General features: G+C 40.6%; 1 protein-coding gene across 3 annotated transcripts in view; it reads right to left on the minus strand.

Moving 5' to 3' along the window:
• Positions 1 to 12,368, minus strand: part of EPS15 (epidermal growth factor receptor pathway substrate 15) — a 73,815-nt gene extending 61,447 nt beyond the window's left edge. For 2 of the 3 annotated variants that reach the window (XM_089515122.1, XM_089515121.1), the window contains exon 1: positions 12,034 to 12,365. In XM_089515122.1, the coding sequence (XP_089371248.1) occupies positions 12,034 to 12,060 (27 nt within the window). In that variant the 5' untranslated portion in view covers positions 12,061 to 12,365. Of the gene's footprint in view, positions 1 to 12,033 lie in introns of all 3 variants that reach the window. The other variant, XM_089515123.1, reaches the window with a different exon arrangement.
• Positions 12,369 to 13,019: the final 651 nt, after the last annotated feature.

The raw sequence follows: 13,019 nt of genomic DNA on the forward strand, positions 1-13,019 counted from the left end.
TCCCACTGCACATGAATGTTTACCTGGATACCATACACAACCATTCATAGCAGTTCACATACCAAATCCCCTTCCCCCACTGACTATTCATCTCTCACTGAGATGAGCTTTTCCAGAGACATGATAATTCCACCATCTTCTCACAACAGCTACATTATTATTATGTTGTGTGCCTTCAAATAATTTCTGACTTATGGCAATCCTAATGTGCCCCTATTACTAGGCAGAAACACACAGGCAGAAAGAAGCTGCTTCTGGCCACTTTGGAGGCATGTAAATTAGAGGACACACATCTCCAAAGCAGCAGGAAGCCATGCTGCGGCTGCACTCCAGTCCAAAAGGAGTTGGGATAATCTGGCTCCTGGAAGCACCGGTCAGTCCCAGCAAGCACAGCTCAACTTGGGAGCAGGCCATGTGGTCGGTGGGGTTCAGACCCACTTCTGGCTGGAGCAGACTCTGGGTCTTCTTCACAAGATGTGTTCAGAGGGTGTTTGCCTTTGCCATCCTCTCAGGAAAGCATAGGTGGAAGGCCGAATACACTCACCTCCAAGCCTCAAGTACTTAACAACCACTAACTTGCCTTTCACACAAGTCCTGTCCAAGCACAACTAACATTTTTAAAATAGTGCAGGTCACCAGCTCCAAAAGCCATTTATCAATCATTGAAATACAAAACAAATCAAACTCTTGTTTCTTCCAATTAAAACTTGAAATACTGTATTTTCTGGCGTATAAGACTACTTTTTAACCCAGGAAAATCATCTCAAAAGTTGGGGGTCGTCTTATAGGGCAGGTGCTGAAACTTCCGAGTTGGACTGGACAATCTGCGGTCGCCGCATATGTTGGTGGGGAACTCAAAAACGTCCACGGCCACATCCCCGCTGTACGCGGTGATCGTATGAAAGCAGCTACGGCTCTGATAGTCTTGGAGACAGGGAGGGCTGGGCAGGCAGGGAGAGCTGACCAATCCAAGCAGGCTTTGTATACAACCAGGTTTCCTGCTAAGTACCTGCATGCCATAAGCATTTGAATTAAAATTACCATATTGAAATCAAATCTGATGGTTTTTTTAATTTTTATTTGGTTTGCGTTGGAAGAGGGGTAGTCTTATACGGCGAGTATATCCCAAACTCTATATTTTACCTGGAAAAGGTGGGGGTCGTCTTACACACCCAGTCGTCTTATACGCCGGAAAATACGGTATATGCTGGGGAAGGACTTCTGTTAAACATAGTAAAAGTCTTTGCTTAAATTCTCTTTGGTATTCAGCTTGTGCATTTCCCCCCAAAATATTCCCTCGTTATCCTTGCTGTCTCTTGATTCTCTTTGGAAAGTATCTCTCCCCCCTTAACAAGCCAGCATAGCTTTGTCAAGCACCCCATAGATATTGGTCAACTTCACTAATTAGCCACATCCAAGATGTTTAAACTTTATTTCCTTCAATTTTTATTTTAAAAAACTCGCTACTTGTCATCCTTCTCTGCAACTAACTAAATAAATCTGTGCCTTTCAACACTATTAATGTTGTTGTTGTGTGCCTTCAAGTCATTTCTGACTTAAGGTGACCCTACGGCGAACCTATCATTGGGTATTCACTATTAAGAAGTACATACAAAATTTCAGTGAAAATCCAAGCTGATGTGTAAGGATAAAACAGCAACAAAAATGAATACAGAATTAAGCAGTATTTGTGTTTTTTGTGTTGTGATTAACATATGATTATTAATGTAAAAACAACTTAGAAACACCATAACTCAATAACTTTGACTTTATTCTATGTTATCAAGTAATATAAAGGAGCAAAGCCACAGTTGCATTCCTGTAAACCTTTCATAACTGGATACCATATTTTCATTTTGCAACTAGAAAATCATACCAATTTATTAGGGTTAGCTCTGCATTTTCAACTATCACAGGTGTTTCCCCTCCCATTTGTATATCTCCCAGTTCAATGCAAAATTAAGGCCACTTTTTTGAACTACCAAACACTGGAACTGCTCCGTTTTGGAATTTGCTATATCTGTGTATTTTCTACTGTCCTAGCGACCTTTATACATTCGTTTCTATATGCTACACTAATAGTTTTGTCGTTTTATTACTGTATTTTCAATTGTCAGTTCCAAGAATGATGTTTCAAATAATACACTATGAAGATGCAATGCAGTAATATTCTTCACTATAATGCTTTCCAGACCATATATAATAATAATAATAATAATAATAAAACTTTATTTATATACCACTTTTCCAATTATCAAAGCGGTGTACATCAAGAATATAATTACATTCAGTTTGTTTGTGTATGTGTGTATATATATATATATATATATATATATATAATCTATCAGTAAATAAAATGCATTTCTACCAAAAATAGTGACTACAGAGAAATAAATATGTCTTCTTGAAGGTATCCAAAGTAGGGCAGACTCGAATTTCGTCAGGAAGATTATTCCAGAGAGTCGGTGCTGTCGATATATATGATCTCTTGTGAGTTATTGACAATCTCACTCTTGGACAATCTAATAGATGTTTTCCTGATGTTCTGAGAGTGCGGGGCGGATTGTGTGGGAGGAGGTGCTCCTTCAAGTAGCTATTCATATATAGCTGTGTGAACATTGAAGAAAGATTTAAAATGGCTCCTTCATTTCACTTCACTGAAGGAACATTAATAGCTTATGGTCAAGTTGGCAGTTCCTTTGCCATTCTTGCCCAGGACAGATTCCTCAACCTGATAGGCTTGTTCTTCTCCCAGTATTTTCTGGTTTATTAAACCTCATCCTGTTTGCTATCAATGTTTTGGAGACTTCTGCCCCTTCCTTGACCTCTAGTATTTAGACCAATAATGACTTTGTAGTACCAATAAACTACATTTCCAGGTACTACAGACCATGGTCCTAAATTAAGGTATGCCTTTAAGGTAACAGATCTTGGAGGCTAGGCAGGATCAGCCCTGGTTAGTACTTGGATGGGAGCCCAACAATAAATACCAGATGACGTAGGCTATATTTTTCAGAGGAAGGAACTGGCAAAACCACCTCTGAGTGTTCCTTACCTAAGAAAACCCTATTAAATTCATGGGGTCACCATAAGTCAACAGGCAACCTGAAGGTGTGAGTGCATACACAAACACACAGAGGTCATGGCTAAACTGAGCAGAAGTTTCAATAACCTAAGACCAAGGAATAGCAAGCAGGTTTCTGCCTTTGATCACAGTATTATACAGATCTGTAGCCATTTACATGATAGGTAGGAAACACTGAAGTATTATATAGATTCAGTGATAGCTCCAAAACATTAGATCCATGCATTATTTACATCAACAATGCTTCAGAATATATATGTTTCCATACACTGTGTCCATTTTCACCAGGACTACATTTGTATATATTTCCTTTATGGAGGTTTGCCCAGGGCCTTCATCCAAAACAATAAAACCTTTGAAAAATATAGTTTAAGAAAATTAAAATAGACATTTTCATGGCAAAAAAAATTAATTAAAAGCTATAGAAAAAATAACTTAAGGAATCAGGGATAAAGATGGCCTGTAAATTACTGAGCAGGATCCAGTGATTATTGTTTCCTAGTTACTTGTATTAAATTAGTTACTTAGCTTGGGGGGGGGGGGGTTTGAAAGAAAAAACTACACTTCAACTGTGTGGATAAAAGTGTACCATAGAAGAAATGTTCACCTTCCATAAGGAAGTGCTTCACTAATTCAAAGTGTCTGTTTAAGCCTGCTGTTTCTATCTAAACACCTAACACCAAATTCAAAACTGTTATATCATCAGCCCCTGTCATTTTAAGTAATCAAGAATTTAATGTTTTATGAAGAAATCTAAGAAGGTCTTTTTATAAGGCTTATTAGTAATGAGGAAGTTGTTCTGTAGTACTCAGCCTATATTAGGAAAGTTTAGCATTTTCAGTATTAAATGTATAACAAAGGGATAATAAGGGTGAATAAGCGATATTTTAAACTAACTTGATATTACCACGACTCTGTAAATAAAGATTATCATGATCTACCAATACAAAGTATCTCCCCTCATGCAATCTACTAACTGACATTTGCTTTTAAATCCCAAGAGCAAGACTGAGTTCTCTCAGTCCTGATTTTCTTAAGATGTTTCTAAAGTTAGTTGAAAAAGTGTTCAGAGAGCTTGTTCTGTTTGCAAGGTTTTCTCTATGATAGCATTCCCATGTCTTTCACAACAGATTTACAACATAACTTCTGTTTTCAGTTATAGAGAGAGCATGCCAGCCACTCCATATTCAAAATTAAACTACATTCTCTTAGTTTATTGCACAAGGGCTTTACAGAAGACTAGTTAACTTTCACTGCTATCAAAGTCAAAGTCAGCTGACTTTGCCAGAAGTTGTAGTACAGGTTATGTACTATGTGAAATGCTTGGGACCAGATGTGCTTTGGATTGTGGAGTTTTTCAGATTTTGGAAAGTTCACACATATATAAGGTGATATCTTGGAGACGAGACCCAAGCCTAAACATTAAATTTATTTTATGTTTCATATACACCTTATACACATATCCTGAAGATGGGGCACGAGCATACAAGGAATTCCCCTTATGCGAGGGGATCCGGAAGGGCCCACTGTAATAGACCTCTCGCAAGCTCTGGCAAGCAGACCTTTATCAGGCTACAGACAGCCTCCAAATCTTAAACTATTCACTTACAACAGGATACATAACATAGATGTAATACAGGGACACGACCCTGCCACCAACTCTGTCTTCACATCTATTGTGGGAGCAATATTACAGGGGCCAATGACATCACTCACAATATCAGAGGTGCATATACTCATTTTTCCATATACTCACTTATCCTATACTAGCAATACCACTCTGCATTGGACAAACAGGACAGTCTCTACACAAGAGGATAAACGGACACAAATTTAACATTAGATATGGCAATATCCAAAAACTACTTGCAAAATTCAACCTTCTGGGACATGGAGTAAGAGGTTCACAGGTTGTGGCCATGGAAATTACAAAAGAAGACTAAAAAGGGAGACTGCAGAACTGAATAACTAGCAGAGGTATAAACAAAGACAATGGTTTCATGGCATACTGCATACATTAATCCAATAGTTCTTGCTACTGCACATGTAACAAAAGGAATAGTCCAAGAGAGTTTTGAACTTTTGGTAAGCAGGTTTGTTTTCACACATCAGTACTAACTTTACAGTACCACTATAAAGATCTGAAAGACCTATATCAACTCACCTAATCCTTTGAAAACTTAGGGTAAGGGGCATGATTTGCATCTTTCTGGATCCTATTAGATTCTATTCCACTCCAGTAACTGTATTATTATGCTTTATACCCGAGGCCTTACTATCATTCTGTTCTGAATCTGAAGCAGTGGGTTTATATTCTCAAAGGCTCATGTTTAAAGAAAAACCCAGTTAATTGTAAATGTAATGCCACTTTCCTTCTCCCATCCCACTCTCTTCTTCCAGTATATTTGATTCTGTGTGGCATATACAATCAGGGTGGCTATGAGTTTCAGGTAACATCTCACTGCAACATTCTTTTCTGGATGCTTTAGGAAAGCCTGATGATACACTGCTTGATTTCTAAATATGGAATGCATGACACCACTGGATGCTATATTTAAAAACATAGTGACCAATAATATATAGTTCAGAAGAAGAACAGTTAAACTTTCCAGATTCATGCTGACTTTCAAGTATTTTTGTTGTGTGGGCATACAATTAATAATTCATTTCATGTTGCTTTGTTATTGTTAATTTGTTTTTTAAAATATTATTTATATTCCAGCTTTACATTATTTTTAGTGAACCTAGGTATAGAAAAATAGGATAACAATGTAGCCAAGAATTTTTATATGTTTGTTAAACTCGAAGAAGCCTAACATTTCAGCCCTACACTATTACTAGCTCATTCTGCAATCACATTTTACTATAGCTTTGTTGTGAAAAAATAAAGACACATCTCAAAAAATGTGAATCTATTAGTTCTTGTATGGCTAGGGAGCCTTCAATGAAGACAGCACCATATGAATTGAATCTGTCTCATGTACTTCAAAGTGATAAAGCAAACCTTATGATTTCGCAATATCATATTCCGCCCCCCCCCCCCACAAAAAATGATGAGAAAGCTTCAGTTCACATAGAGCTCTGAGCATGTAAGTTCCAAGAAAACTTCTCTAAGTTCAAATGAAACAGGAACCACTAGTTATCTTTCCCTGCCAAGCCCTAACAACTCACATGGTTCAACATTCGTATTATTCACCCCACCCGTATTTTCTAAGTAGCCTGTTAACTGTGAACATTGTGTTCACTGTAACACTGTGAAAGAAGTTAGGCTGGAAGATGGTGATAGACTAAATACTCACATATAGCTGAACACAGTGAAATCTATTTCAACACATCTCATGTGAAAACAAATGGTCTTGGGATGCAAGGAACACACATTACATATAAATGCCACACAAGCAATTTGAATGCACACTGGATATTTTTGGAGGCACCTGTTTTCAAAGCAATGACAAACTATTTTCATCATACTTAGGTATCTATCTGTTTCCACCTTGCTGAGCTTAAAAACTCAACCAAGATCTTAAACTGGTATTTCTACATCTACACTGTGAAGTAAGTTACACTGAAAGTCATAGGCTGAAGACATACACTCTAGCTGCTGCACTACACTGCTCCCTTATTGCAAGCTATCAAATTACTCTGATGGAATTCCATCCATTTTTAAACAGAGGTCATAGTTCAAATATCACAGCCACTCTATTCTAATTACAGAGAACATAGTTGTGGCTTATGTACTCTCTCATCTCCTTGTGCACTACCTAGACTACAGTAACTAGAGGTTGTAGAGACATCAAAGAGAGGCAACCTGTACTTAGCTCACAACGTTTTTCATCTCCAAACCAGAAATGGAAGCCACAGTTTAGAGTGGACCTCAATTCCAATTAACTGAGATAAGAGCACAAAGTTTTTCTAAGCCTCTCACTTCTATTAATGCACATCAGAGAATCCCATGGAGCCTGAAATACTAACCATTTTTTTAATATACAGTGGTCCCCCGGGTTACGAAATTAATTCGTTCCGCTGCCCTTTTCGTAACCCGGAAGGCTTTCGCAAGCCGAATTGCCATAGGCGCTAATGGGGAAAAGCCGCGATTTGGTGCGAAATAGCGCCGAAAAGCACCAAAAGTTTTTTCGTAACCCGAAAAAACTTTCGTAACGCGGAACAGTTTTTTTAAATAATTTTTTTTCGTAACCCGGGAATTTCGTAAGGCGGCGCATTCGTATCCCGGGGTACCACTGTACCGGTAATTTCCATAGTCAGTATGTAACTGTGTTACAGCAAAACCATAAAACCCCATGGTGCCATAAAGACTAATAGGTTTATTACAGCACAAGTTTTTATGGACTATACCTCACCTCATCAGATGCATTAAGCATAATCCAGAATTTCAGATATATAAACATTGCATATGAGAGAAAACAAACAGAGTGAGATCAGAGGGAAATTAAATACAGTGCGCCCGTGTTTTACGTGGGCACGCCATACGCGGCTTTCAGCATAAGCCCCTCGCGCCCCCTGGAAGAACTAATGGGGTGTGCGCCCATAGCATACGTACACTGTTGTGCCCTGCAGGCGCGAGCCCCATTACTTTCAATGGGGCTCCAGCATACGCTGATTTCCCCTTATGCGAAGGGATCTGGAATGGATCCCCGCGTAAGGAGAGGGCCCATGGTTACATTGACAGTGACCATTCATAAAACTGCTACAGATAACTTCTTGGTGTTATATAATAATATAATTATGTAATTATTACTACAAAAGTTACATATGTTACCTGTAGATAAACCAAGGACGGAATGTAGATTGAAATATCAACAGGAACTGAAATGCAAATACAGTCGCCCTTTCTCTTTCAAGGGGGATCCGTTCCGGACCCCCTTGTGAAAACACAGTTTCGTTTATATTCAAGCCCCACTGGTTTGAATATAGGCACGGGTGCTTGGGGGCATACGCCGCGGGAATGGCCCCATTCACTCCCCCTCCGTTCATCCCTCATGCATAAGTGAGTCCGAAGACTGCCAGAACGGATGGAGGACTGTGTATATATTTAGAATTCAGTTTCTCTTCAATAATAGCCATGTGTAAGATGGTAGCTTTAAGTTTCATTTTGTCAATTCGTTTGTTTACTACTGCTAGGTATGTAGCAATGCCTCAGCTGAGTACAGGTATTCCTCAATCAATGAAGTCAATGTGTTCCTATGCATTACTACTTCAACAGAAAACGTAGCAGATGATGAAATAACATAGGAAGACTAAGATTAGATTCTTGCAATACATGAAAGAGAGCCAATATGATGAAGAGGTTTGAGTGTTGAACTAGGACTCTGAAGACCAGGAATCAAATCCCCACCCAGACACGGAAACCCCTGGATAACCTTGGACAAGGCACACTTTCTCAGCCTCAGAGGAAGGTAATGGCAAACCCCCTTTCAACAAATCTTGCCAAGAAAATCCTGTGATAGGTTCACCTTAGGGTCACCATAAATCAGAAATGACTTGAAGACACACAACAACAACTACATAAATGAAGAGCAATCCAGCATGGTTCAACATTTTTTTTATTAAATATTAACAATATGCTGATGTAGAATAAGACAAGCAAGGTCTGGTAAACCTTAGATTAGTAAATTAAAAAAAATTAAAACCTTATAGAGACCACTTGAAAGAAAATATATCTGGGGAATAACCTCTTCCAGAACATGGCCACATGACCTGAAAAACCCTCAAAAAACTATTCAGGGATCATCTTTAATTTGACCAGCCTCCACTTTTCTCATTATTTCCATTTTTAATGTCCAAATGTATTGAACTATTTTAAAAAAAGAAATATGCAGTGGTATCTGGTGAGGCAGATTTGTTTGCCTTCCTCCTTTCTCTATGTTTTGCTGTTTATGTATGCTCAGTAAGTGATTCTGGAGGCAGCTGTTCTTTGCCTTGCCTGTTGTATGCAAGTACACAAGCTACATTTGGATCAGCTACAGTAGAACCTTCTTCATTCCCAGTTCAAGCCCTATGGCATTCTTTGCTGCAGACATCTGCTGCAACCCAACACTGAAAGGCTGTGTTTCTCCAGCAATTCTTCACCATCTGATGCTGCTAAATGCTGATGCTGCTAAAACAAACTTCCAGAGACAAGAAGGAAGTGGGCCTCTGGGCAGGTGTGAAAAGATTTTGTAGAAAAGAGCTATGCCAGAGAATCTCTTAACTGAGGTATGCCTTAAGTAACCATCCTTCATTAAAACAGTGAAGAAATAACACACCAAATTTCTCCTTCAATACAGCTGTTGTTGTTAGACCTTGACTTATAGTGACCCTGTGAATGAGACCTCTCTATCCTCTACCTCTCTGCTCAGGTCCTGTAGGGTCAAGCCTGTGGTCTCCCTAATTGAGTCCATCCACCTCGCTTGCAGTCTTCCTCTCTTTCTACAGTCCTCTACCTTTCCCAGGATCACTGCAGTTTCTAATGATTCTCATAATGTGGCTAAAGTACAACAGCCTCATTTTGGTCATCTTGGCTCCCAGGGTGAGTTCAGGCTTGATTTTTCCAGCACCCAATTGTTTGTCTTTTCGGTTGTCTGTGGTATACATACACTGATACAAAACACCCTGAGCTACACACAGAATAATGAGAGCACAAATACACAGCACCTATTTAATTCATGATTACTGCATTCCCTGTTTTTACCTGCAAGACCAATTAAAATTAAAGAAAGCATATCTGCTTTTGAATCTTCATGTTGTTACTGTTGTTGTTGTTGACTGCCTTCAAGTTATGGCAACCCTAAAGTAAACATTTCACAGGGTTCTCTGAGAGTGTGTGACTTGCCCAAGGTCACCCAATGGCTTTCCATGGTTGAGCCAGGATTCAAACCCTGGCCTCCAGAGTCATAGTACAATGCTCAAACCACTATGGCACGCTGGCTTTTTGCATCTTCATACTCTGCCCCAAATGCTGATTCTTTCCTCGCCAAGAATAATTTCTACATACTGTATATACACTCATGTATAAGTCTAGAAATTTTAGTCAAAAATTGACCCAAAAAAACCTGGATCAACTTATCCATGGGTCAATGTAAGTACTGTACTTTAACTCTTATAAAAAACAGAACTATCCCCTGGTGAAAAGCAAGAGCGCAATCTGTCCTGGAAGCATTGACCCCGCTCTGTTTTCTCATCCATCCATTCTTTAGTATAATCAGTTATGACTGTTGGAATTTTGGAAGTTTTTGACATTGTTTTCCTTTGCTGCATCCTTCAGATTCTTTGTTGCATGCATCTAAGTTTCACCCTCGACTTATCCATGGGTCATGTCAAAATCCATAATTTTGGCCCCAAAATCTGCCCTCGACTTATATATGAGGTCGACTTATAGTTGGCTATATACAGTATGCCTCTGAACTAAGAGCTCTAAAGCAGGGCTCTTGCCTCACCAGAATGTCTATACAGTGCTACCTCGGGTTACGAATTTAATTCGTTCCGCGGCGCCGTTCGTAACCCGATACATTTCGCAACCCGAAAAGGCGCTGGAAAGCCGCTAGCCGCGGCTTCCGATTTGAATTTCGCGCCGAAATTAATTTCGTAACCCGAAAAATCCTTCGTAACCCGGAACAGTTTTTTCCAATGTAACTTTTTCGTATCCCGGAAATTTAGTAACGCGGTGAATTCGTATCCCGGGGTACCACTGTATTATCATTGAGACTTAAGCTGAAGTTGTTGCTTGCTAGCATGCTCCAAAGAACTGGAGAAATAAACTATCCAAGAGTTACAAACACAAACCTAAATTTCACCTTTGATTTTCTGTTCTCTGCTTAGCACACCTAGTTTGTTCTGAGGCCTGGGAAGGTAAATGTATCTGCAAAAAGAGAGCAAAACTCACAGGACCAAAGTTACCCTAGTCAGAGGTAAAACTTAGGGGTAACAAACAAAGGAGCTAATGGATGAAAGAAAGGAAAACAATGCAAAGGACTTAAAATATTCCAGCAGGCATAACAATTTCTGCTCACACTAAAGGCTGGATAGATAAGAAGATAGAGGGGATCCACGCTTACAGGACAGATTACACTCTTGCCTTTCACCAGGGAATGGTTCCTTTTTTATAAGAGTTAAAGTAGAGTACTTACATTGACCTGTAAGTCTTGTAAGGTTTTTGGGAGTCAAATTTCTTTTTTACTAAAATGTCTAGACTTATACGTGAGTATCTATCCCAGTGGTTCTCAACCTTCCTAACGCTGTGACCCTTTGATATAGTTCCTTATGTTGTGGTGACCCCCAAGCATAAAATCGCAGTGTCTCAGTTGTACAAGAGCAGGAAACCCACGATGACAAGCGGGCCAAGACCACAGAGGTGGGAATTTTAGGAAGGCTCAAGAAGGGTAGAAGGAAGCCTAATAGTTTTATATGAAAACAGGATCAAGAGATCAAGAAAAAGAGTGTGGAAGGCGTGTAGAGACCCCTCCTGGGGCATCTCAGAGAGAAACTTTACCATGAAGGCACACAACAAGAAAACAAACCGCTTCAGCAAAAGGAGAGGCAAAAAGGCCTGGAAGTAGTTGCAAAGCAAAAGAGGGTGCTTTAGGGGCATCCATACTGGGAACTGTGTTTGTTGTGGCACCAGAGCAGAGCTGCAATATGAAATCTGACAGTATATGATTCCCAGTTAAGAGGAATGGCTGCCTACAGTCCTGGCACATCCCATTTCTTTACATTTTAATAACAATAATAGTTGTCCAGACTCTTTTCTGGCTCACGGCTATGGAATTCTGGGAGTTGGAGTTTGTTGTGGGCCCAGAGCGGAGCAAAGCTCCGCTCTGGGCCCCACAACAAACTCCAACTCCCAGAATTCCATAGCCTTGAGGCAGAGGGCAGTTAAAGCGTTGCCAAACCGGGTTATTTGTCCAGTGTGGATGCAACCCTGACTAGGCTTTCCCCCTCCAAGCGGCCGTTACCTGCGTCAAGGAGAAATGCGTGGCCATGCTGCTTCCATCCTGAGTCCCAGCCAAGCAGAAGGAGAGGGGAGGGAGGGCCCAGGAAGGCCCCGCCGGCAAGGGATGGAGGGATAAATGGATGGCCCTTTCCTTCCTTCCTTCCTTCACTCTCTGCCCAACTTCAGCAGCAACTTCCCCAGCCAGGCCCCGCCTCCTCCTCCCGCCTGCAGGCCGCAAAGCCCGGCTCCGGATCGCTGGCTCCCAGGAACGGAGTCTCTTCCTCCCTTCAGACCTCAGATTACTCCCAAGCTCCAAAACACACTGCAGAAACAATCCAGTCTGAGACCGCTTTAACTGCCCCTGGATCAATGCTAGGGAATCCTGGAAAGTGTAGTTTGGGGAGGCATTTAGCCTTCTCTGTCAGGGAGCTCTGGTGCCACAATAAACTACAATTCCCAGGATCCTCTAGCACTGGGAAGTGGTCTCTAACTGGATTGTTTCTGCAGTGTGTTTGGGACTATTATTGAGGCACATTTATCCAACTATTAGGCCTCAGGCTGGTTGTGACCAAAACCTACTCAAACCAGTCAGTCACGACTGAGATCCAAAACGCACTGCAGAAATAATCCAGTTTGACATCGCTTTAACTGCCCTGGCTCACTGCTAGGGAATCCTGGGAAGTGTAGTTTTGGGGGGCATGTAGCTTTATCTGTCAGAGAGTGCTGGTACCACAATAAACTATCATTCCCAATACTCCATAGCACTGAGACAGGACAGTTAAAGTGGTCTCACATTGGATTGTTCCTGCAGTGTGTCAACCAGTCCTGGACGGGGTCACATTTCCCCTAAAGGACGAAGTTCGCAGCTTGGGAGTAATTCTGGACCCATCCTTGCAGTTGTCATTTCAAATGGATGCAACAGCTAGGAGTGCTTGGCACCAATTTCAGTTGATACACCAACTGCACCCTTACCTGGACCAAAAGGGCCTTGAAGCAGTGGTACTTGCA

The sequence above is a fragment of the Sceloporus occidentalis genome, unplaced genomic scaffold (assembly GCF_023333645.1).
Source record: "Sceloporus occidentalis isolate IW3139 unplaced genomic scaffold, rSceOcc1.0.p SCAF_3, whole genome shotgun sequence".
Taxonomy (NCBI): Eukaryota; Metazoa; Chordata; class Lepidosauria; order Squamata; family Phrynosomatidae; genus Sceloporus; species Sceloporus occidentalis.